At 43.3% G+C, this 24,261-nt stretch overlaps 2 protein-coding genes across 3 annotated transcripts in view; both read left to right on the forward strand.

Annotated features, from left to right (window-relative positions):
- The window catches only part of tulp4a (TUB like protein 4a), a 31,890-nt gene extending 7,760 nt beyond the window's left edge, over positions 1-24,130 (forward strand). The window contains exons 3-14 of one of the 2 annotated variants that reach the window (XM_067428484.1): positions 3,819-3,947; positions 5,573-5,734; positions 8,471-8,651; positions 9,912-10,019; positions 10,523-10,683; positions 11,191-11,415; positions 11,855-12,089; positions 14,206-14,350; positions 15,833-16,004; positions 17,195-17,288; positions 19,216-22,319; positions 23,603-24,130. In XM_067428484.1, the coding sequence (XP_067284585.1) occupies positions 3,819-3,947; positions 5,573-5,734; positions 8,471-8,651; positions 9,912-10,019; positions 10,523-10,683; positions 11,191-11,415; positions 11,855-12,089; positions 14,206-14,350; positions 15,833-16,004; positions 17,195-17,288; positions 19,216-22,319; positions 23,603-23,719 (4,833 nt within the window). In that variant the 3' untranslated portion in view covers positions 23,720-24,130. The remainder of the gene's footprint in view (positions 1-3,818; positions 3,948-5,572; positions 5,735-8,470; positions 8,652-9,911; positions 10,020-10,522; positions 10,684-11,190; positions 11,416-11,854; positions 12,090-14,205; positions 14,351-15,832; positions 16,005-17,194; positions 17,289-19,215; positions 22,320-23,602) is intronic. The other variant, XM_067428485.1, reaches the window with a different exon arrangement.
- agbl5 (AGBL carboxypeptidase 5) overlaps positions 1-24,261 on the forward strand; it is a 114,276-nt gene that overhangs the window by 78,805 nt on the left and 11,210 nt on the right. The window lies entirely within an intron of this gene.

A 24,261-nucleotide genomic window follows, 5' to 3' on the forward strand; every position in this document is an offset into this window, starting at 1 on the left:
TATAAGGGATAGGGAACGATCAGACAGTGCTCTATATAGGGGATGGGGAACGATCAGACAGTGCTCTATATAGGGGATGGGGAACGATCAGACAGTGCTCTATATAGGGGATGGGGAACGATCAGACAGTGCTCTATATAGGGGATAGTGAACGATCAGACAGTGCTCTATATAGGGGATGGGGAACGATCAGCCAGTGCTCTATATAGGGGATGGGGAACGATCAGACAGTGCTCTATATAGGGGATGGGGAACGATCAGCCAGTGCTCTATATAGGGGATGGGGAACGATCAGACAGTGCTCTATATAGGGGATAGGGAACGATCAGACAGTGCTCTATATAGGGGATGGGGAACGATCAGACAGTGCTCTATATAGGGGATAGTGAACGATCAGACAGTGCTCTATATAAGGGATGGGGAACGATCAGCCAGTGCTCTATATAGGGGATAGGGAACGATCAGACAGTGCTCTATATAGGGGATAGGGAACGATCAGACAGTGCTCTATATAAGGGATAGGGAACGATCAGACAGTGCACTATATAGGGGATAGGGAACGATCAGACAGTGCTCTATATAGGGGATAGGGAACGATCAGACAGTGCTCTATATAGGGGATAGGGAACGATCAGGCAGTGCTCTATATAGGGGATAGGGAACGATCAGACAGTGCTCTATATAGGGGATAGGGAACGATCAGACAGTGCTCTATATAGGGGATAGGGAACGATCAGACAGTGCACTATATAGGGGATGGGGAACGATCAGACAGTGCACTATATAGGGGATGGGGAACGATCAGACAGTGCACTATATAGGGGATAGGGAACGATCAGACAGTGCTCTATATAGGGGATAGGGAACGATCAGACAGTGCTCTATATAGGGGATAGGGAACGATCAGACAGTGCTCTATATAGGGGATAGGGAACGATCAGACAGTGCACTATATAGGGGATGGGGAACGATCAGACAGTGCACTATATAGGGGATGGGGAACGATGAGACAGTGCACTATATAGGGGATAGGGAACGATCAGACAGTGCACTATATAGGGGATGGGGAACGATCAGACAGTGCACTATATAGGGGATGGGGAACGATCAGACAGTGCACTATATAGGGGATGGGGAACGATCAGACAGTGCACTATATAGGGGATAGGGAACGATCAGACAGTGCACTATATAGGGGATAGGGAACGATCAGACAGTGCACTATATAGGGGATAGGGAACGATCAGACAGTGCACTATATAGGGGATAGGGAACGATCAGACAGTGCTCTATATAGGGGATAGGGAACGATTAGACAGTGCACTATATAGGGGATAGGGAACGATCAGACAGTGCACTATATAGGGGATAGGGAACGATCAGACAGTGCTCTATATAGGGGATAGGGAACGATTAGACAGTGCACTATATAGGGGATAGGGAACGATTAGACAGTGCTCTATATAGGGGATAGGGAACGATCAGACAGTGCTCTATATAGGGGATAGGGAACGATCAGACAGTGCTCTATATAGGGGATAGAGCTGATCGAAAAACTCAGCTTTCCTATTTCAGTGGAAAGTACGGCAACGCATTGAATAATGCTGCGTGTTCAGTGACCTTTAAAAAACACATTGAGTGAATCAAACAATGGCTGCAAATAAATATGATATGGTCTCGTGTTCATGGAGCCATTGAATCATGGGTAGCACAGGACAGATGTGCACCAGTGTGTGAGATTCATCATGAGCAGCTGTATAAATCCCCTTCCTGACAGCTGTTAATGAGATCTGTCAGATTATGAGCTATGAGACCTCATTAGAGCCATCAGCTGGGGTCTGGGATCTCTGCTTTTCTATCGTTTTCCGTGTCAAGTAAAAAAAATAATGTTTTATGCAAAAACACTTCCTAAACGAACAGCCCTCGATGTGTTATCGGCATTTGTTCATCAAATGCTTTCAAAAAGGTGCTTCTTAGCTTCTTTGTCCCGAGCGCTTTCTTTCATCATGCGAGTGTCCATCACACAGAAGAGAGCAGGATATAGATGAGGATAAAAATAAACCAGATGTAATCTGTTCTCTGCTGGGATTCCTAACCTTGTTGCATCTTTAAAGCATCTCGTCATCTGGCTAACGGTTCTTATACACACACACACACACACACACACACACACACACACACACACACACACTCACACTCTTTCATGCATCATCTGTAAAGTCAGGCTAAAAATAGCAAGGAGAACAAAAGTGTTAGCTGGGTTAGATGGCAGCCCATATAGAGTTTGATTTGGGATGAGCTCTGTTTACGCTGCTCATTTTCATACATTGAAAGCAGACCGTGATTAAAAAACAGATAAAACTATTCCACAAGACTTTATGTCCCACTAAAGAAAGAGAACCAGATGATTGTCGTGTTCTCTATGCAGCTTTTGTCCTGTTACAAGTTAAGTCCACCTTATGTAACCGGCTCATGAGGTTCAGAGAGAATCCGACTGTCTCTGGACTTCATGCATGTGATGCACTTTAGGGTTGCGAATGGTCCTGGGCGGTGTACCGGTTCATACCAAACACCAGTGTTTATTTTTGTAATGATATGAATATTGATGATACCGCAATACCGGTACATGTCACTTAAAGGATCAGTTCACTTTTAAATCAACTTTTGCTGATCATTTCCTCACCCTCATGTCTTTCTTTCTTCAGTGGAAAAGAAATGAAGGTTTTTGATGAAAACATTCCGGGATTTTCAATGGGCCCCAAACCTGTATATATATATATATTCTTTTTTTTTTTTTACTTTGCTGATGATTTCAAATAAGAGGACAAGTGAGAAATATCGGTATCGGAATCAGCCAATAATTGTTAGTCAAAATCGGCTCCAAAAAATCAGTGCATCCCTAGTGTAAACTTGAGACTGAAAACGCAACATCAGGAGCTTTTAAACAGCATAGGTGCACTTGAATAAAACACACGTGTCCCACACGCGTCCCAACACGCGGTCGAGAGTTGATGAGGTGTGTGTTTACTGCTCTTCTTCAGCACCTGCTGTAATCCCAGCGTTAAGTCTTTAGTCTGATCTTGTGACGTTTGATCCATCAGCGCCTCATCACGTCTCTCAATATAGACCCATGTGTGCTGACCTGCGTCTCTGGCATTATGGGATTGTTTACGTTTGGTTTACACGTGTGTGTGTGTGCGCGTGTGTGTGTTGTGTTTGTGAATTAGTGTTTCCCACACTCTTATCGGTTGATCACTTGTATATTTTATATATATATATAATATAAAAATATTTAAACGCTGATCAGGCATAACACTAATATTGTGTTGGCACAGCGTTCGTGGCTCGACTAGTCGAGACTGTTTTCCAAGATGGCTGCCGTCTGTAAACGCGTAATGTTCTGTCTTTATAAAGTATCTTCTTATTAAACTGTTTGTACTCTTATAAAGTTCTCAATGCTGCGGTCTGCATGTAGGGACCCTCATTATGCTGCCGTGTTAGTGTGAGGATATGTTGAGTCTTGTTAGTGGTATTAACTAGTGATTTAATTTGACTGACCCTGTGCCCCGTAGACAAGCGCTATAAGCTAATCTGTGTTTAGAGATAAAACTCTTTACATTCGACTTCATGAAAACGCATCCCAGAGAACGATCTACTCGCTGACCATCTGTTAATCACCCCGAGGGGCATTTCTCACCAGAGTTGGCCTTTAAAGTATTGAAGACTTTTTATGATCTTACATTTAAGAAAACACAGTTTGTCTGTTTTTAGTCTTAAATGCGAGTGAGCCCAGTTTAACCGAGCTCTTGCCCCTGCAGGTGGTTTTGGTGCGATGGAACGAGCCCTTTCAGAAGCTGGCGACCTGTGACACCGACGGCGGGATATTCGTGTGGATCCAGTACGAGGGTCGCTGGTCCGTAGAGCTGGTTAACGACCGAGGAGCTCAGGTGAGCTTCAGTCCCTCCTAAAGCTCACGCTCACGCACACACCTGACGTTTTTAACGGTGTTGGTTGCATGCGATGTGACTTGTGTAACTGTAGTTAGTGTGTGATGTCGCTGCTTGAGCATTAACAGTCTCTGCAAAGTTACAGCGCTGAAAGTTCACTGCAAACGGAGATATTGTCTTTTAAAGTTACGGCAGTTTATTGCCTACAATAATGGCCGGTTTGGACTACAACGAGCTTCTTCCTGGGTTGGTGACATCATAATTATGCAGAACTTTAAGGCTTTATATAACGTAAACGAATGAGTTATAAAAAAATATTCACCCCCCTCACAGTCGTCATGAAGGGCAAAATCAGCCGTATAGACCAAAACCACAATTTGTCCCAGACTGTAAACAAGTTTTATTCTGCTGTAAAGTTGGGCATTAAAGGGTTAGTTCACCCAAAAATGAAAATTATGTCATTAATTACTCTCCTTCATGTCGTTGGACACCTGTAACACCTTCGTTCATCTTCAGAACACAAATGAAGATGTTTTTGTTGAAAGCTGAGAAAGGCTTCAGAAAGGCCTCCATTGGCATTCAGTACATTTCGACTGACCCACTCACAAGACCCATAAAGGCACTAAAGACTTCGTTACAAAGTCCATCTCACTACAGCGGCTGGACAATCATTGTACCAAGCGGCGAGAACAGTTTTTGTGCGCAAAAAAAATCAAAATAATGACTTTATCTGCCAAGATATTGTCTTCCGTGTAGGTCTCGGACGTGAACTCACGCGATAGCGGCGCTCCTCCTCTTCCGGGTCGTGTATTCGCTATGATTCGAACGGCGGAGCTGCGTCATATTCTCGCGCATGCGTCGAGTTCAGGTCAATAATTTGGTGGATTATATCGTTATTTTGATTTTTGTGCACACAATAACTATTTTCGTCGCATTGTAAAATTATTGTCCAGCCGCTGTAGTGAGATGGACTTTGTAACGAAGTCTTTAGTGCCTTTATGGGTCTTGAGAGTGGGTCAGTGGAAATGTACTGAAGGTGTTACAGGTGTCCAACAACATGAGGGTGAGTAATTAATGACATAATTTTCATTTTTGGGTGAAGTAACCCTTTAAACATGAGGCTCAATGAGATTCTGGAGCCGCTCTAGTGGCCAGTCGAGGTATTAAAGTTTAAATTACTTCTGTATTGGCTTTAACAGAAACGAGGGGAGGTTACGCTTGGGTTTAACTTACAAGGTGGTGTAGAAAATATCTCACATTGGTGCATTTGTAACCAGTGTGATCTTCAGTTTTCAGTTTTGAGTGTTAATAAAGAAGCGAAGATGATTTCCAACATACATTTGATCTGGTTGTTGTTTTGTTTATGATTTCAGCTCCCACATCTTTTTATAAACGGTTATTTTACCCTACATAAGACACAAAAACCTTTTTACCTCTTACCTGTTAGAATTAGCGCAAAGATCGTGTCTAGAAATGAGCATAAAAAGTGTGTGTGTGTGTGTGTGTGTGTCAGTGTGTGTGTGTGTATGAAGAGAAGAAAAAAAAGTTCTCTATCCACTCAGATGTTCTCACCTTTTTTACCCCTCACCCGTTTGCATCCCTGTTAATGTGCTGTACCTGCACAGGTGAGCGACTTCACCTGGTCACATGACGGCACGCAGGCTCTGATCTCGTACCGCGACGGGTTTGTTCTGGTGGGGTCGGTGAGCGGGCAACGCCATTGGTCCTCTGAGATCAACCTGGAGAGTCAGATCACCTGTGGGATCTGGACCCCCGACGACCAGCAGGTAACCACGCGTCTTATTAATTCCCCCCAAAAACCCATATCGGATTATGTTTGAAACCATTCTAATGGTTATATTACATTTTATTGTCTAATAACTAAAATCATGACACTTTTGCAATTTAACAATAATTTAATTAACCCTTAAATGCATTACTGTTTTTCGCCAAACATTCCTACATATTCGGGCCCTTAGCGACCCGGATCTATCTTTAACATGGATGGATCTGTACCTGTCGCAATAATATATAAAACTCATAAATAAAAAATATATACAAATATCTTGTTGCGTTTTGGAGCTTGTTAGCGTTCAGTTTGAGCAGATGTTTTATCCCATCATCATCTGTCCTCATCAGAGCTCCTTCAGCATCTCCTCTTATTCGCAATCTCACGCATATTTTCCTAACTCATTTTTAATGTCTTCAAAATCAATATTTCACTCACTGGCAGCTTGAGCACATCCATCATCAGTGACATTAATATCTGCTTGTGTTCAGTTCTTGCTCTCTGCAGTAAATCACTGAGACATTTCAACTTTTGGAGATTAGAATTACTATTGTTTCGTTTTCTGTCTGAGGTAACTGAGTGAAATGTTACTTCATATTAAATATATATTTGGTATAAAACAGTGGTTTTAGTTCAGTGCATTTGCTTTACAGTAAATTAAACTGTCACACTGCAAAAAGTGCTCTTCTTACTAGTAAATTTGTCTTGTTTTTAACTCTAAAAATCGAAACAAATTTAAATCAAGATGCATTTACTAGACAAGTCAAACGACATGATATATAAATATTTCTTAAAAATAAAATCTAAATTAAGAGAGTTTTTGCTTAAAACAAGCGAAATGATCTGCCAATGGGGTGAGAAAAATAATCTTGTTTCTGATTAAAATCTTGTTTCCGTCCCAAACAGAAATAAGATTATTAGATCATTTTGCCTGTTTTAAGCAAAAACTCATTTTGATATTTTCCCTCAGAAAACAAGGAAAATTATCTTATGTTGTTTTCCTGATCTTGTAAATGCATCTTGATTTAAGAACTTTTAGATATTTGGACTGGAAACAAGACAAAAATACTAAATAAGAAGAGCATTATTAGCAGCGCAGTTTTGCTTTTTCTAATCGATTGTGTTTGAACTAAGGTTGAGCGATATTGAAGAAAAATGCAATATCTTGATAAATAATGCGATATTGAATTTAGTGTGTAAAATCTATTTAAATTATATTAAAAAAATATTTAAAAACTGAGAATTAAACCACTCGTGTTTCACAGTCTTATCTTTGGAAAAGGAAAAGAAAAGCATCGCTACAACTTCTAAAAGTGACCAGCTGTGTTGGTCACGTTTCTGTGTGTGTGTGTGTGTGTGTGTGTGTGTGTGTGTGTGTGTGTGTGTGTGTGTGTGTGTGTGTGTGTGTGTGTGTGTGTGTGTGTGTCGGACAGCACGAGACTGCAAGTTATTGTTTTTCGCAAATTATTGTGTTTAAAGCAGCACCAGGTAACTTTTCAACCTTCATAATATATTTTTTAAGACTCTTGTGATGATAAATCGACTTACAATAGGTTGAATGACCCGTCTGCCATAGCCTGACGGGGTCTGTATCGTTTTTAATCGTACTTTTAAACTTCGGGTTTCGTGTAGTAACCAGAGAACAAAAAGAACTACAAAATTCGACTGCTTTACGGCATATACGTCACTTCCACCAACACACACACTTCCTTACATTCGGACGTGTGAGCCCAACTTTGTTCGTCGGATAATATAGTCATGTCCGAAGCAGCAGAGACAAATAAGAAAGAAAAGGTTTTGTTGGAGGAAAGCAATAAGAGGAAACGGAAAAATGATGGGATTAAAGGCAGGACGAGGATCAACATGTGACCAGGGTTTGCTCGTCGGGGTGAGCTGAAGGAGGCGTGCCCGACCGATGCTGTCCTGCTTGTTACGGTGATTACCGACCACTCAAACACTGAACTGAAGTATCATATAGATTCTGGAAAACGCTAACCAATAGACTACTATAATGACGCTGGCTTGTAAACGTGAGCATCGTGATTATTTGGCGTTTGAAAAAAGTAAAACCCATGAAATGATATTCATATGACATGCTGAAGCATCTGCCACTGACTGTACCTGGGATGAAGACATTTCACACACGCCGCCAGAAGAACACCTGCATGTGAACTCCTCCTGCAGTGTTCAGGGGAACCGTTAGTGCTGCACCGACCCGCGGGACGCTTTAATGAAGTTATTTGGCCCGCCCCGCACCACTGGATATATTTTTACAACCCGCCGCGCACCCGCGACCATTAAATAGACATACGGGGTCCGCGGGTTATGAGACGACCCGCGCATCACTAGTTCAGGGCTATCAGGGTTGTCATGTCAACAAATGCACCGCGATGGCGTCCCCTGATGTAGGATGACTGAGCTTACGACAGTAGTTGAAAACATTATAACTGTAGGGGGACCCCGAGAGCAAAAGTAGCCAAGTGGGGCTTTAATAACTTTTTAACATCAAGCAAGTCACAGTCGTGTGCCTCTGCTCAATACGTCGACCTTAAACGGACACTTTTCACAATATTGAAATAGCCTACTAAAATCATTCAGATATTGCGTGCCGTTGTGATATGCATATTTGCGATATTTCGATATATTGTACAGCCCTAGTTTGAACAGAGACCAGCGTTGTGTTGGTCTTTTCTCCGCACTTCTCCACACTTCTGGTGTTTTTTTTGCGCCTCAGGTGTTGTTTGGCACGGCGGACGGCCAGGTGATCGTCATGGACTGTCACGGGCGAATGTTGGCTCATATCCTGCTCCATGAGGCCGAGGGCATCGCCAGCATGGCCTGGAATTATCCCAGCTTCCTAGTGGAGGACAGCAGCGAGAGCGACACAGACTCGGACGAGTACACGCCTCTGCAGGGTAACGACACACACACACACTCTGTTCTTACTGCTCGCTTCAGGATGCATCTTAAAGGGTTAGTTCAGCCAGTAATGTGAATTGTGTGATTAATTCCTCCTGTGGTTGGCCAGCCGTCAGACCTCCGCTCATCTTCACACACAGATGAAGATATTAGTGTTGAAATCCGATGGCTCAGAAAGGCCTTCATTGACACCAATGTCATTTCCTCTCTCAAGACCCATAAAGGCACTAAAGACGTCGTTACAAAGCCCATCTCACTACAGCGGCTCTACAATCATTGATGAAGAGGCCAGAATAGAGTTAGTGCGGGAAAACACTAAATAACGACTTATATAGTGATGGCCGATTTCAGAACAAAGCTTCGAACCGTTATGAGTCAGTGAATCGATTCATGATTCGAACCGTTATGAGTCAGTGAATCGATTCATGATTCAAACCGTTATGAGTCAGTGAATCGATTCATGATTCGAACCGTTATGAGTCAGTGAATCGATTCATGATTCGGATCGTCACGTGATTTCAGCAGTTTGACACGCGATCTGAATCATGAATTGATTCACTGACTCATAACGGTTCGAAGCTTTGATTATGTTTTCAGTGTGCAAACTAATATGAGTTCATGTTTCGCGTGTAAAAACACAGTATTTTCCACACAGTTGACTTATCTGTACAGCGCTGTTTCCTCTGTCCTAAAAGCGGCCTGATGATTTCCTTGTTCTGTGAAGTCCCTCCTTCAGAAACACGTAACAAGTTCTGATTGGGCCAACACTTCCTGTGTTGTGATTGGACAGCAGCTTAGCGCACGTTCCCCCGGAAAGGTCCCGCCTCTTATCATAACGGGGCGATGCAAGCGCTGAATGCGCTCTTCTCCACGCGGGAGAGCAACGAGACCACGCCCCCTATGTGTTTTTGTGGGCGGAGTCAACAAACGGTTCTAGTGACGTCATCACAGCAGGAAGTGCAGCGGTGTAGCCCAAACCGGCCGCTCGCTGTCGGCTTTGAAAGGGAACTTCTGTTAAATAAAATATCTCGCTTGGCATTGAACTTTGAGCTTCATAATTTTACAGGTATTATTTATGCTCTAACAGCAACATTACACACTAACTAAAGTTTGAAAGATGGACTCGCGAAGAACGGGACCTTTAATGTCGATCCCTGAAGCGTATGAAACTCCGCATTAATGCGATAGCGCTCTCGTCTCCTTCAGGCTGTATTAAGTGTGAGTTTTAGTTTTATAATGATCCTTTATCTGTCTAGTGCACAGTCTGAAGCCGCTGTTGACCGTCTGCTTCACGTCCGGAGACGTCAGTTTGATGAGCAACTATGATGACCTTTCCCCTACGGTGATACGCACTGGCCTCAAAGGTTCGTCCGCATGTATTTCATCTGTTTATTGTGTGTTGGATGATGGCGTTTGTGTCATTGATGCCATATATAAATATGTGGATGATCATTTTTACTCTGCGATTTTTAAAGGTTCCTACAACAGGTTCTCATGCAACCAAGATCAAAAACACACACTAAGCCTAACACTCTAACCCTAAGCCCCGCCTCTCTGAGGGCTGCTCTGCTGTGATTGGTCAGAGAGCAAGCACTCATTAGCATATCTGAATCTCAGCTTGTGATGCGAACAGTAACGCCGGCGTGGGTTTGACTGTCTCAATCTCAGCAGAAAACGAATCAGTTTTTTATTTTAAGAGTCGATAACTTTATTTGTCTTTGAGACATTTATAATCCGTCGCTACACATGAAAGGAAATATTCGGAAAAGCATAAAAGGGCACTAAATGTTTTTACTGATAATAAAATGATGTATAAACTAAAGTACTCTTTCTATACAAAAGTAATGTGTGTGTGTGTGTGTGTCAGATGTGGTCGTGCAGTGGTGCTCTCAGGGCGACTTGCTGGCTGTTGCTGGGATGGAGAGAATTGTAATGACCTCCGACCTTTCCCAAGTGACCCGGAATGCCATTGTTAAGTTTTACAATGTTCATGGTGAAAACATTTACTCACTGGAAACACCTGCTCAGGTGAGTGTTTTCTCCACACACACACACACACACTCACTCACTCACTCACTCACACACACACACACACATTACTCACTCACGCACTCTCTCTCTCACACACACACACACACACACACACAAACACTCACTCTCACACACACACACATTACTCACTCACGCACTCTCTCACACACACACACACACACACACACACACACACACACACACATTACTCACTCACGCACTCTCTCACACACACACACTCACTCTCACACACACACACATTACTCACTCACGCACTCTCTCTCTCACACACACACACACACACACATTACTCACTCACGCACTCTCTCTCTCACACACACACAGACACTAACCGCTCACACACTCACCGTGTGTTGGGTAGGTTTAGGGCCAGTGTAAGGGGATAGAAAATACGGTTAGTACAGTATAAAAACCATTACGCGTATGGAATGTCCCCACATTTCACAAAAACAAACGTGTGTGTGTTTGTGTGTGTGTATCCAGAGGCCGATCAGCACGCTCTGCTGGGGCCATCGAGACTCGCGCCTCTTTCTGGCCTGCGGGCCGGTTCTGTACGTGCTTCGTGTGGAGCATCGGGTCGCCAGCCTTCAGCTGCTCTGCCAACAGGCCATCGGTAGCGCGCTTCATGAGGAGAAGGATGTGGCCAAGCTCAGCATGCCCTCGCGCCTCAGCACATTCGTGTCTTCTGCCTTCGCCCCCACCGTTAAGGTACAAGCCCTGATTAATATATGCACTGTTGTCTTTAAAGGAACACTCCAGCGTTTTTAGAAATAGGGCTTATTCAACCTCTTTCCTACATTTAGATATGTGGGCAAATGCATTTTTGTCTGTATAACAATGCATACATTGTTTTAGTTTGGCAGGGTCGCTGCTAGCTTAGCTTAGCATAATGAAAGGATGCGGGTTAATACCAAATTTGGTTAAAAAAAAATTCGCTAACACAATATTTTGGGTTAAAATGACCCGACAGAAGGACGAGGGTCAATACCAAATTTGGTTTTTAAATTTTTTTGACACAAATTCACTAATTTCAATGTTTCAGGTCTAAATGCCCTGAGGGTTTTATCATTAATTTCAAAGAATATCATTTTCAATTGATCCCATTGTCCCGTCTGTCTTTGTTTCTGGCACCCTTTCCTCCCTTTAGCCTCCCATCCCAGATCCCAACAACATGCGAGACTTTGTTAGTTACCCAACATCAGGAAACGAACGTTTGCACTGCACCATGAAACGCACCGAGGACAACCCTGAGGTCGGCGGTCCGTGCTACACCTTGTATCTGGAGTATCTAGGTGGGCTCGTTCCTATTCTGAAAGGCCGTAGGATTAGCAAACTTCGCCCTGAATTTGTCATCATGGACCCAAAGACCGATGGCAAAACAGGTGGGTTTATACTCGGGCTGTGCGATATTGAAGAAAAATGCGATATTCGATATGCGATATTGCTATTAGTGTGTAAAACCTATTTAAATTATATTTTAAAAATATTTAAAAACTGAGAATGAGCATCGCTGCAAATCCTGAAAGTGACCAGCAGTGTTTTAGCAAACATTCGTCTCAAACGTTTGCGTTTCTGTGTGTGTGTGTGTCTGTGTCAGACTGCGCAAGACTGCAAATGATTGCATTTTATAACTCTTTTTAACATCAAACAAGTCCAATAAGTAACAGTCGTGCTATCCACAACTTTCCCGAACTCTGACCTTTCCCATGATCGCTATGGCAACGTAGCCGAACTTCCGGTTTACGTTAGTCTGTACTGTTATCAGCTAAACGCTTGGTTGTATTATCAGGATTCAGGAGTAGACTTTTATAACAACGCTTCAGGCAAAATGATCACATGTCCCAGATGGTCGAATGGATCTGACTATCTTACAAGAACTCACTAATATCTGTGGCACTAAGCGGTTCACCTGAGTTATGCGGCGCACGCATTTGGCCACTGTGTGTGGGCTCGGCTGTTCCTATGATCCACGCAAGAGTTACCTTCCGTCCATGCGCCTGTAAATCGATTTTATTTTATTATAAATAAAGGTTTATTTGTTTCTAGTTATTTATTTTGTTAGATATTTCCACTTTGCGGGAGTCCCGCAAAATAATTTTATTTTCCCGCGACTCGCACACAATAATATCTTGCCGCCCGTATCCGCATTCACCATCAGATATGATCCCGCGCCGCACTCGGTTGTGCTGGGTCCCGCGGGAGTGCATGTCGCTACACATTAAATCTGTAAATTATTGAAAACAATAAAAATACCCCTTGCAAAAAGTTATACAGTTTTACTGCAGTATTTTAAAAAGGTTCAACTAATATATAAACTCAATTATTAAATTTACAGCAATGAAATGTTAATTTTTATTACAGTGCACTTAAATTAATTTAAGTTCATGCATCTATTTTCATGTTGATTAAAAAAATAGTCTACTGAGAATGTCTGACATGATTTCAACAATTACAAATATTAAAATACAAATATTACTTCTACATCACAATTCTTGAGTTTATCTGAAGCTCGTTGGGCATTGAATGGGTGTGTATGGTGCTAGGCAGCATGTCAAACGGGTCCGTTTATTATGTGGCATGGTTTATGGATCCAGGTTTCGGAGGTGTGAGACCCAGGCGCTCAGCGGCGCTCAGCGCTCATCAACCCCGGCGAGAGCAGCCTTAACTCGGCTCGTCCTTCTGATGACTGCCGCTGCCCGGCAGAAGCCCCTCCCGTGACGCAAATTCGCGTCTGTTGTGTAGTGAATGAAGCGAACGGAGGCAAAATGTTCACGCGTCCATGTTCACGCGAATAGCGCTATTTATTTGCGTCACTCGCGTCTGGCGTGAACGCAGCATAACTGTTATGTGTGCTAAACCGGAACTGAGATGCCGTCAACCGGAAGTATTGAGTGTCATGGCGACGCCCACTAAGACTTGCAGGAAAGTTGTGGATAACAACTACAACTCTTTACAAGAAAGGTTGAATCATTATCACAAGGGGAGTCTGAGTATTGTTTTCTTTTACTAATTTGACAAAAATGCAATACACAAAAACAACATAAATAGGCTGCATTTACACTGCAGGTCTTGATGCTGAAACTTTGTCTATGTTTAGGATGGGAATCCAAGTCTTTAACAGGGTAAAGCTCAGTATGCATAAAACAGCATTTCACCGCCCCTTTAAACAAAAAGGCATATGTACATATACAAGGACCTTTTATATATATAGATATAGTGAGCATGGTGCTGGGCTTTACTGAGACAGTGTTACAGACTGGCCAGTCTATTCTCTGCTCTATGCGTCGACCTAAAACGGACACTTTTCACAATGTTGAAATAGCCTACCTGGAAATCATTCAGATGTTGCGTGCTGTTGTGATATGCACATTTGCGATATTTCGATATATTGCACAGCCCTAGTTTATACAAAGTATTTGTGGTAGGGTTTGGCCAACTGTACCAAAATGCCATAGTGGTTTTTGTTCCTCTTTGACTCCAATTGTCTGCTTATCGTAGATGAAGTGTATGGCAACAACTTCATGCCCTCCATGATTGACAGCTGCAATTGCTCAGATTCCAGTGACATCGAGCTCAATGATGATTGGGTTGGAAAGAAATCACCAAAGATCTCCAGAGGGAGCAAGTCTCCCAAACTTCCCAGGTACTGCATGGCTTTTAGATGTGTAAGACCATTGTTAGACTGTATTACTTGATTAGTAGATTTTTTTCTTAATTTACACTATATTGCCAAAAGTATCGGACGCCCCTCCAGATCACTGAGTTCAGGTGTTCAGTCCCTTCATGGCCACAGGTGTATAACTCCAGCTCTCGGCCTGCAGACGCTTCTACACACATTAGTGAAAGAATGGGTCGCTCTCAGGAGCTCAGTGAACTCAAGCGTGGGGCCGTGATAGGCTGCCACCTGTGCAATAAGGCCATTCCTGACATTTCCTCACTACTATATATTCCACGCTCAACTGTTAGTGGGATTATAACGGAGTGGAAGCCATTGGGAACAACAGCAACTCAGCCACGAAGTGTTCAATCCCAGAGCGGGGTCAGCGCATGCTGAGGGTCACAGTGCGCAGAAGTCTCCAACTTTCTGCAGAGTCAACAGCTCCAGACCTCCAGACTTCTGTGGCCTTCAGATGAGCTCAAGAACAGCGGAGAGAGCTTCATGGAATGGGTTTCCATGGCCGAACAGCTCATCCAAGCCTTACATCACCAAGAGCAATGCAAAGCGTGGGATGCAGTGGAGTAAAGCAGCCGCCACTGGACTCTAGAGCAGTGAGACGTGTTCTCTGAGCGACCAATCACGCTTCAGTCTGACAATCACATGGACGAGTCTGGAGAACGAGACTTGCCTGACTGCATTGTGCCAAGTGTAAAGTTTGGTGGAGGGAGGTTATGGGGTGGGGTTGTTTTTCGGGGGTTGGCCCCTTAGTTCCAGTGAAAGGAACTCTTAATGCGACACCAAGACATTTTGGGCAATTTTATGCTCCCGACTTTGTGGGAACAGTTTGTGGACGGCCCCTTCCTGTCCCAGCATGACTGCGCTCCAGTGCACAAAGCGTCGCTCCATAAAGACATGGATGAGGAGTTTGGTGTGGAGGAACTGGACTGGCCTGCACAGAGTCCTGAGCTCAACCCGATAGAACAGCTTTGGGATGAATTAGAGCGGAGACTGAGAGCCAGGCCTTCTCGGCCAACATCAGTGCCTGACCTCACAAATGAGCTTCTAGAAGAATGGGCAAAAATCCCCATAAACACACTCCTAAACCTTGAGGAAAGCCTTCCCAGAAGAGCTGGAGCTGTTAGAGAGGGTGGGCCGACTCCAGATTAAACCCTACGGATTAACAATGGGGAGATCATGTGTGTGTGAAGACAGGCGTCCCAAAACTTTTGGCAATATAGTGAATGTAAGTAGAAATAACAGTATAGCACTTATACAAAAACCTGATCACTTGTGAATGCAGGTAATAATAAATGCGTCATGCTTTCCCAAAATATAGTCAATCCTAATAGCATGGAACGTCAGAATGCTTAAGAACATGTTTTGTTTAACTCTGATGCACTATTTACACCTGCATGCTGCTACAAACTCACCTTGAACTCTTTTCTTCGTTTGCTACCTTCTCTGTAGAGACTTAGTGTGTCCCTTTACCAACAGGATAAATATAGATCCCCGTAAGTCCCCCAAGCTCTCCCGCACCACACAGGAAATATCCCGATCGCCACGGTTACCCATTCGCAAGCCCTCCATTGGCTCTCCGAGTCTGACTCGGCGGGAGTTTCCCCTTGATGACATCACACAGGTACTGCATTTCTACAGCTAGATTAAAGACCACAGGGCTCGACATTAAAGGTCTTTGCACACGGAGTCCGATATTTTCACATTCGTGATCCGAAAAATTCGAATCTGATGCGTATTAAAGGGATAGTTCACTTTGAAATTAAAGTTTGATATGTTTTAGCTTACCCCATGGGCATCTGAGATGTAGGAGTATTTGTTTCCCCAGTAGTTTCAATTTTGATCACTTTAGGTCAAACCGTTCTTGTCAGTGCCTCACATAATGCAGGTCTATGGTCACCACCTCAAAGAGCAAACACAGAGAAGTCCAAACTAAACAATCCCCCACCGGAAGTACACACTGATGGCCTAAGACACGAAACCAGCGGTTTGTGTGAGAAAACCAACAGTATTTATATCGCTTTGACCTCTTGAAACACGCACACGCGCCCTCGGATCAGTCGGACGTAGTGGTGTACAAGAGGTAAAAGCAAGATAAATACTGTTCGTTTTCTCACACAAACCGCTCGTTTCGTTTCGTGAACCGTAATGCGTCTCACAGCAACTGTGTGTGTGTGCTACTGAATGATTCGGATTCATTTCAATATTGAATCGGGTTGAATCAAAGATTCAGTAACCTGTTTGTAAACAACTGCCGCATTCTTGAATGAATCAGCCGTTTGAATGAATCGTTTGGATGAATCGACTCAATGACTCACTCATTAAGATTCACCTGCTGACACCTTCTGGTGGTTTAGTTTCATATACTTTTCAACATTTGTATTCAAAAATACAAATCTCATAACATTTATTTAATGCAGTTGTAATATTAATTAATTAGGTTGGTAACAATCTTATTTATAGTATAATGTCTTATTTTAATTTAATGTATAGATCAAATTTAAGAATATAATATGAAACCTGAACCATGGCTTATATTTAATAAGATTGTAAAAGGTAAAAAAAATGTCACAAATATGCAGATTTTAAATATGTCAAAGCTGATTGAACACTGGTGAGAATATTTATTTTAATAAATTATATTTACAACACCCAGACAAGCAAAAGTTTTACTCCGATTTACTTCCCTGAAGGACAAGCACATATACACACTTAATGTCGAGCCCTGGACCATGTTGGCTTTACATTTTGTATAACATGTATTGGCACGCAGAATGTTTCCCTCTTTAAGATTTATGTCTCTTTGCTTTGCAGCACAATTATCTCGCGCAAGTTACGTCTAACATATGGGGAACAAAGTTCAAAATTGTGGGACTTGCAGCATTTTTGCCTACAAATCTTGGTGCAGGTATTGCATTTTTACTTTTTCAAGATATGTTTTTTATTTATACAATACTGTGCAAAAGTCTTTGGCATGTTAGTATTTTCACCCCCCAAAAAAACACACACACAAATCTGACTGTAATGGATTATTACAATAAATGGCAAAATAAATGTTTGAAAATGTAAACTGATATTACTGACACTATTGCAAAATATATAAATAACTGGGTTAAAGCTCCACTGTGTGATATTTTCCCCCATCTAGCGGTGTAAAGGTTTATGACCATCCAGTGAATATTAGACCATCCATCCTCTCAATTCCGATTTCGTTTTAACTCCTACGGTGGCCAACTTAGTCCAAGATTAACATGGCTTCCAGTTCGACCTCGTCCATGAGTGCCATCGAGTGTTAAAACGTGAAAGGCGAAGCTTGAATTTACGGGTATGTCCCTCTTTGGCTACTGTACTTTCAAGATGGAGGAGCAACATGGCGACCGGCATTCGAACCCCTCACCCGTATGTGTTTTCAATGGCATATTATAAACTTACGAGAATACTTTATTACTTGAAAGAAGTAAATATACATTAACCCTTAAAGACAGAGACAGCCGCCCACGGCTAAAAATAACTATCGTTCTAAAATGTTTAATAACTTTTAAACCGCAAATCCAATCTGTATGCTGTAAACTGCACCGTAAAGAGGAGAATCTCTGCTTCCCATAGGTATAATATGTCTCGCGATTGATCATTCAGAGGCTCCGTAGTCAGCATCGATGCGTCATCAAAATATGCAGCATTGATTTGTCCAGGAAACACACGTGGGTTGTTCCCCTGAGCCAAACAGAAATTATTATTTTTTATTAGTCCCACCCCCCTGTGCCCAGATTCGTTGAAACTTTCATCAACTCAACCAATAAACACAGTGTTTGGTCTTTTGAACCACGAATCACGTTTCTCTGAAAAATGAACGTGGGTGTGAATTTGCATGCATCATGAAACCAAACAGAAATAAATGCGTGCAAAGCGCTCTCTCTCAGATCACAGCCAGTATATTTCTCTATTTGTATGTAGTTTGTGTTTTACACATTTTCACTATTATATTTTCTTCAATTTGTGTTTGAGAAGATTATGTGCAGAGAAGTTGAAATGTCCGTTTATGAAAATAGCCGCCCACATGTAAAAGTAGCCTCAGTATATTTTATTTCACGGTTTCTTGTCACAACTTGATGTATTGTTTGCGTTTGTTTTTCATGCCCAAATTATAATATATTTCTCTGAAGAAAAATGTTTGTTTCAGTGTTGTTATTATATAACAATCTTTCTATTTACTTTATTACTTGAACTTTTTAGGACACATTATCAGTAAATAAAATACACCTGTTTTCACTCAAAAACCTAGAAACGCCTAGAATAATGTTATAATAAATGGCTATAACTTGCTGAGGGATTGTTACATGTAGACAATTTCATCTGGAAGTGTAAAACAACCAAGTCTAACTTTCTAAAGGAAAAAATCCAAACTTCATGAAGTTCTGTTCGAGTTCACAGTAAAAACATCAAATTTTTGCTGCCATTTTTCTTTAAATTATATTAATTGAATCCATTCTCAGAATAAATAAATGTAAAATTGGGACATCAAATGAGCTAGATGGAAACTTCAGGTTCTCCTGTTTAAAATGATATATAGCACTTGATGCTAACTGCTAGAATGGGGAAGAAAAACAAAGAATAGTAGAGGCACATCAGGCGCCCCAAAAATGTTCTAGGTCTTTAAGGGTTAATGAGCACATATATTTTTGAAAGACTTAAGTGTTTTTAGCGAAGAATAAACTAAAAAAGTTACACAGTGTAGCTTTAAAAACATTTTTGGTGGGTGAAAATACTAACGTGCCAAAGACTTTTGCACAGTACTGTACACCCCAACTTAATACATATATATCCCGTCTTATTAGTGATCTACAAGACGAGTCTGCTTCACCTCCAGCCCAGACAGATGACCATCTACCTCCCCGAGGTGAGGAAGATCTCCGTGGAATACATTAACCTACCTATGTTTAGTCCTAATGTCTTCAGTGAGGATGAGGATGATCTTCCTGTTTCGGGAGCATCAGGAATCACTGATGACAATCCACCTTGCACTGTAAACATACCTATTGCCCCTATACACAGCCCTGCCCAAGCTATGTCCCCAACACAAAGCATTGGCCTAGTCCAGTCCCTACTAGCCAATCAAAACGTCCAATTGGATGTATTGTCCAATCCAACATCGACTGTTGCTCCATCTACAGTCCCTGACCAAGGACAGCAGGATGCTATGCTAACTGCACAGTATACCGTCCCTGCCAGGTATTCCAATCCTGGACAGGTAATTTTTGGAGGTATGGATGTTGGTCGGCTTTTAGTTGTGCAACAACAACAGCAATCGCAGCAGCAGCAGCAGCAACAACAACAACAGTTGCAACAACATTATCAACAGCAGCAGCTACAGCAACAACTCCAACAATATCAGCTGCAGCAGCAACAGTTATTGCAGCATCAGCACATGCAGCAACAGCAACAGCAACACATGCAACAGCAAATCCAACAGATGCAGCAACAACAGCAAATGCAGCAGCAACTTCAGCATCAGATCCAGCAGCAACATCTGCAAATGCAACTGCAGCTTCAGCACCAGTTGCAACAGCAGCATCAGATCCAAATCCCGGTTCCATCTTTGCCCTCAGGTCAACCATCATGCCCGGTAATTCAGCTTCCGCAGACTACCGCACCAATCGCCTCCGCTACAGCAGAGCAAAGTGCGGAGCAAGAGCTCCTGCTTAAGATTAAAACTACACGTTCTGCACCACAACTTGCTGAGGGCGATGCGGTTGTTTTTACCGCGCCTCTTGAGATTAGCAAAATGAACCCGCCTCCTCCTTACCCGGGAACGGTTGCTACAGCCGCTACAAGCTCCGCCTCTACTTTGGCGGGAAGCAACGCTAGCACTCCATCCTCAGGGGAAGCTTGCCTAAAGAAAGCAGATTTGACTTTGTATCCACCTGGTGCACAGGCACCTCAATATCCGACCCCGCTAGGCTACGAACGCATTACTACGTTTGACAGCAGCGGAAATGTGGAGGAGGTTTGCCGTCCCCGAACGAGGCTGGTTTGCAACCAGAATGTTTACACAATTCAGGGCCCGGGAAGCTCTGCAACCCTCAGGGTCTCTTCATCTGCTGTGGAGGGGAAGAAGGTGCAGATGCCCTACGCCTCCGCCACGTTAAACCGTCTCACTGTGCCAAGATACTCGATACCAAGCGGGGATCCGCCTCCTTACCCAGAATCGGCCAATCAGGTTGGAGCGGGGCGGAACCCTAGCCAGAGATTGGATAGCGGCTTGATTCATGCTACCTTGAGGCGCAACAGTCGGGAAGCTGCTCTAAAAGTTTCCCAAATGCTCGATCCCCAGAGGACTCTACCCCCCAAGGCTAAAGCTAATACTTTATCTGCTTCCTATACGCCAAGAGGGCCGACGGCTCTTTACACCTGCAGTCAGTGTAGTAGCAATGGAGGGATTAGCAGTGGAGCTACTTCTAGTAATGGGATCGCTGGGGGGACTATAATTAGGCAAGATTTCCCACCAACAGGAGGTGGGGCACCTCATAGCACCGTCATAGTGCACTCTAACAGTGCCTCGCCTCTGCCTTCCCAATCCTCCTACAATTTGCTAAATATGGATGCCGGCGTAAACCGAGATCGGACTGATTACGTGAACTCCGCCTTTACGGAGGACGAGTCGTTGAATCAGTCTCTGAGGCAAATGGCTGTCAATACGGAGGCGGTGAGTTTGACGGTAAAACGCCCACCTCCCTATCAATGGGATCCATCCGCCACGGAAGAGATTTGGGTTCCGCAAGAGCGTACGGTGCCCAATTCTGGAGCTCCTGCTTCCCATAAACCTCCGCCGCTCGTGCTTAGCCCCGCACAGCATCTGTTCGTCCTCTCGCCTAAGTCCCCGACAAGTCCTAATGTCCCAACTTTCCAACCACAAGGAGCGTATCAGATTGCACTGCCCTATCCAACAAATGCAAACTACAGTGCTCCTACGCAATCTTCTCAATCTCCCAAAGAGGCAGTTGCTCCACTTCCCTTTTCCCAGCAAGATCAGGCTGTAGTCTTGCCACCTGGTTATCCACCAAATTTGCCCAACCTTGCTTGCTTCCCACCAATGTACCCTGGGACCGCTTCTTGTTCTAGTCTACCCGTGACTCCCATTCCTCTTCATCCATGGGGTTCTTACAACCCATGTCCGCCCATGCCTAGCCCCCCAAATCCTGCTCCTTCCCTCCCACCAAAAACCTCCCACATGCTGGATAAACCTGTAATTTCTCCTCCACCTAAATCACCCGGCCTTCCGTCCCCACCTCCAGATCTCCCGAGTGTGGTAAGTCCCCCAGAATCAATTGCTGAAGCTGGGGAAGGCTTTCAAGAAGTGCTCTCGCTGAACGAAAGCCCGGTTCCTCAAAGAGCGGACAAGTTTGGGAAGAAGAACCGAAAGCGTTTGGAGACCAGTCGAACGGATGAAGCCAACGTTCCTGCGATCACAGAAGGAGGAAGCAAGTCTAAAAAAGAAGGCCGCGCCCTTGGCGACTTCAATTCCCTCATCTCCAGTCCGAGGTTAGGGGGACGAGACAAGAAGAAGCCGAAAGGCCAGAAAGAGCAGCTGAAAGCCAAAAAGCTAAGCAAGGCCACCACGAACGAGTTCCAGGACAGCTCTGAAAGCGAGCCGGAGCTTTTCATCAGCGGCGACGAGCTAATGAACCAGAGCCAGAGCGGGAAAAAGAGCTGGAAAGCCAAAAGGAGCTTGCGTGCGGGAGGCTGTGAGCTGGACGAAATAAAATGCAGAAAGGCCAACGAGAAAGAGGACCGTGGCCTCGGCAGCCAAGGATTCGTGTACATCATGGCCAACAAACAGCCTCTTTGGAACGAAGCCACGCAGGTCTACCAACTGGACTTTGGCGGAAGAGTCACGCAGGAGTCGGCGAAGAACTTCCAGATTGAGCTCGAGGGGAGACAGGTACGCAAGCACGCCTTTAGGCCGTGCCCACGCCGAGGTGGAAAACAATCCAATGCTCTCATCCAATGCTGTCATTAATTCCTCACACTCATGTGGTTGGCCAGGGGTCAGACCTCCGCTCATCTTCACACACAGATGAAGATATTGGTGTTGAAATCCGATGGCTCAGAAAGGCCTTCATTGACACCAATGTCATTTCCTCTCTCAAGACCCATAAAGGCACTAAAGACGTCGTTACAAAGCCCATCTCACTACAGCGGCTCTACAATCATTGATGAAGAGGCCAGAATAGAGTTAGTGCGCAAAAACACTAAATAACGACTTATATAGTGATGGCCGATTTCAGAACAAAGCTTCGAACCGTTATGAGTCAGTGAATCGACTCATGATTCGAACCGTTATGAGTCAGTGAATCGACTCATGATTCGGATCGCTAAAGTCTCGTGATTTCAGCAGTTTGACTCGTGATCCGAATCATGAATCGATTCACTGACTCATAACGGTTCAAAGCTTTGTTCTGAAATCGGCCATCACTATATAAGTCGTTATTTTGTGTTTTTTGCGCACTAACTCTATTCTGGCCTCTTCATCAATGATTGTAGAGCCGCTGTAGTGAGATGGGCTTTGTAACGACGTCTTTAGTGCCTTTAAAAACTATTAACAAAAAACTAACAATGTCTAAAAGCTAATATGTGATATGATATGCTAAACAACTCACCACCAAAAACCCAGAAGTGTTTATAAGCTGCTGACCCAAAAAACGAGCGTTTAAAGTCATAAAAGTGGATACGACAGAGCTCGTCATGTTATATTACACTGAGAACTACGCCCACTGGAGGGGAACGTCATCAGAGACAGGAAATATAATATATAACCCTGACATTTGGATATCTGACTGAATGTTTACTGCACACGTAGACACACTGAGTGTCAGGATCCCCAAACTGACCCATTCTTCCTGATAAAGCTTCACGTCTGATTGCCTGTGTCCACTTTTATCTCCTTAAACACTCGTTTTTTGTGGTCGAGAGCTTATAAAAACGTAGTTGTGTGTTTTTTAGCTTGTTTGCTGCACATCCTGTCACATATCAGCTTTTAGACATTGTTCTGTTCTGTTCTGTAAGTCCGAAATGACAAGGCGCCTCACGCAATACAAAGTCAGTGGAGAGCATTGGATTGTTTACTCCCCTGGTGTGGGCGTGGCCTAAATAGGCTCCGCCTCTATCACCTAGATTTGGATGCGCTCGCCTTATACACACTTGCTAACTTCTCGTTCCCTTTAGGTGATGCAGTTTGGACGGATCGATGGGAACGCGTACATCCTGGACTTTCAGTATCCGTTCTCCGCCGTGCAAGCTTTCGCCGTCGCGCTCGCTAACGTCACACAGCGCCTCAAATGATCCACGTTTTTAGCCAATAACATGCGTTTGCTCTAGTTTTTCCCAGTTTTAAGATGCAGTACTAATACTTGAAAATTACATCTGGGAAGTAATTGTCACATTTTCCAAGTGTTAGCGGTACTACTGGGCACTGAAATCAATTGCTGTACAACATACTGTCATTTTACTAATTGTCTTTTTTTTCTTCTTCTTCTTTTGCATAAGATACTAATGTTTTGAGCAGGTCATAATATAAACTCACTTCCAGGGATTTTTGCCCTTGGAGTTCAATTGCTGGCATCTAATTAGATGCTTTTTTTGGCTTGCAGTCATGAAATGTATTTAATTAACTCGTAGTAAGACTGAATATCCAGTCTGTAGCTGTGCTCTCACTGCAAAAAACGCTTTTCTTACTTAGTATTTTTCTCTTGATAGTCAAAATATCTAAAAATTCTTACATTAAGAAATATTTACTAGACAAGTACAAACTATAGTCTTGTTTGGGGAAAAATAACTCTAAATGAAGAGAGTTTTTGCTTAAAATAAGATAAATAATCTGCCAA

Source organism: Pseudorasbora parva, chromosome 20, assembly GCF_024679245.1.
Source record: "Pseudorasbora parva isolate DD20220531a chromosome 20, ASM2467924v1, whole genome shotgun sequence".
NCBI classification, from domain to species: Eukaryota; Metazoa; Chordata; class Actinopteri; order Cypriniformes; family Gobionidae; genus Pseudorasbora; species Pseudorasbora parva.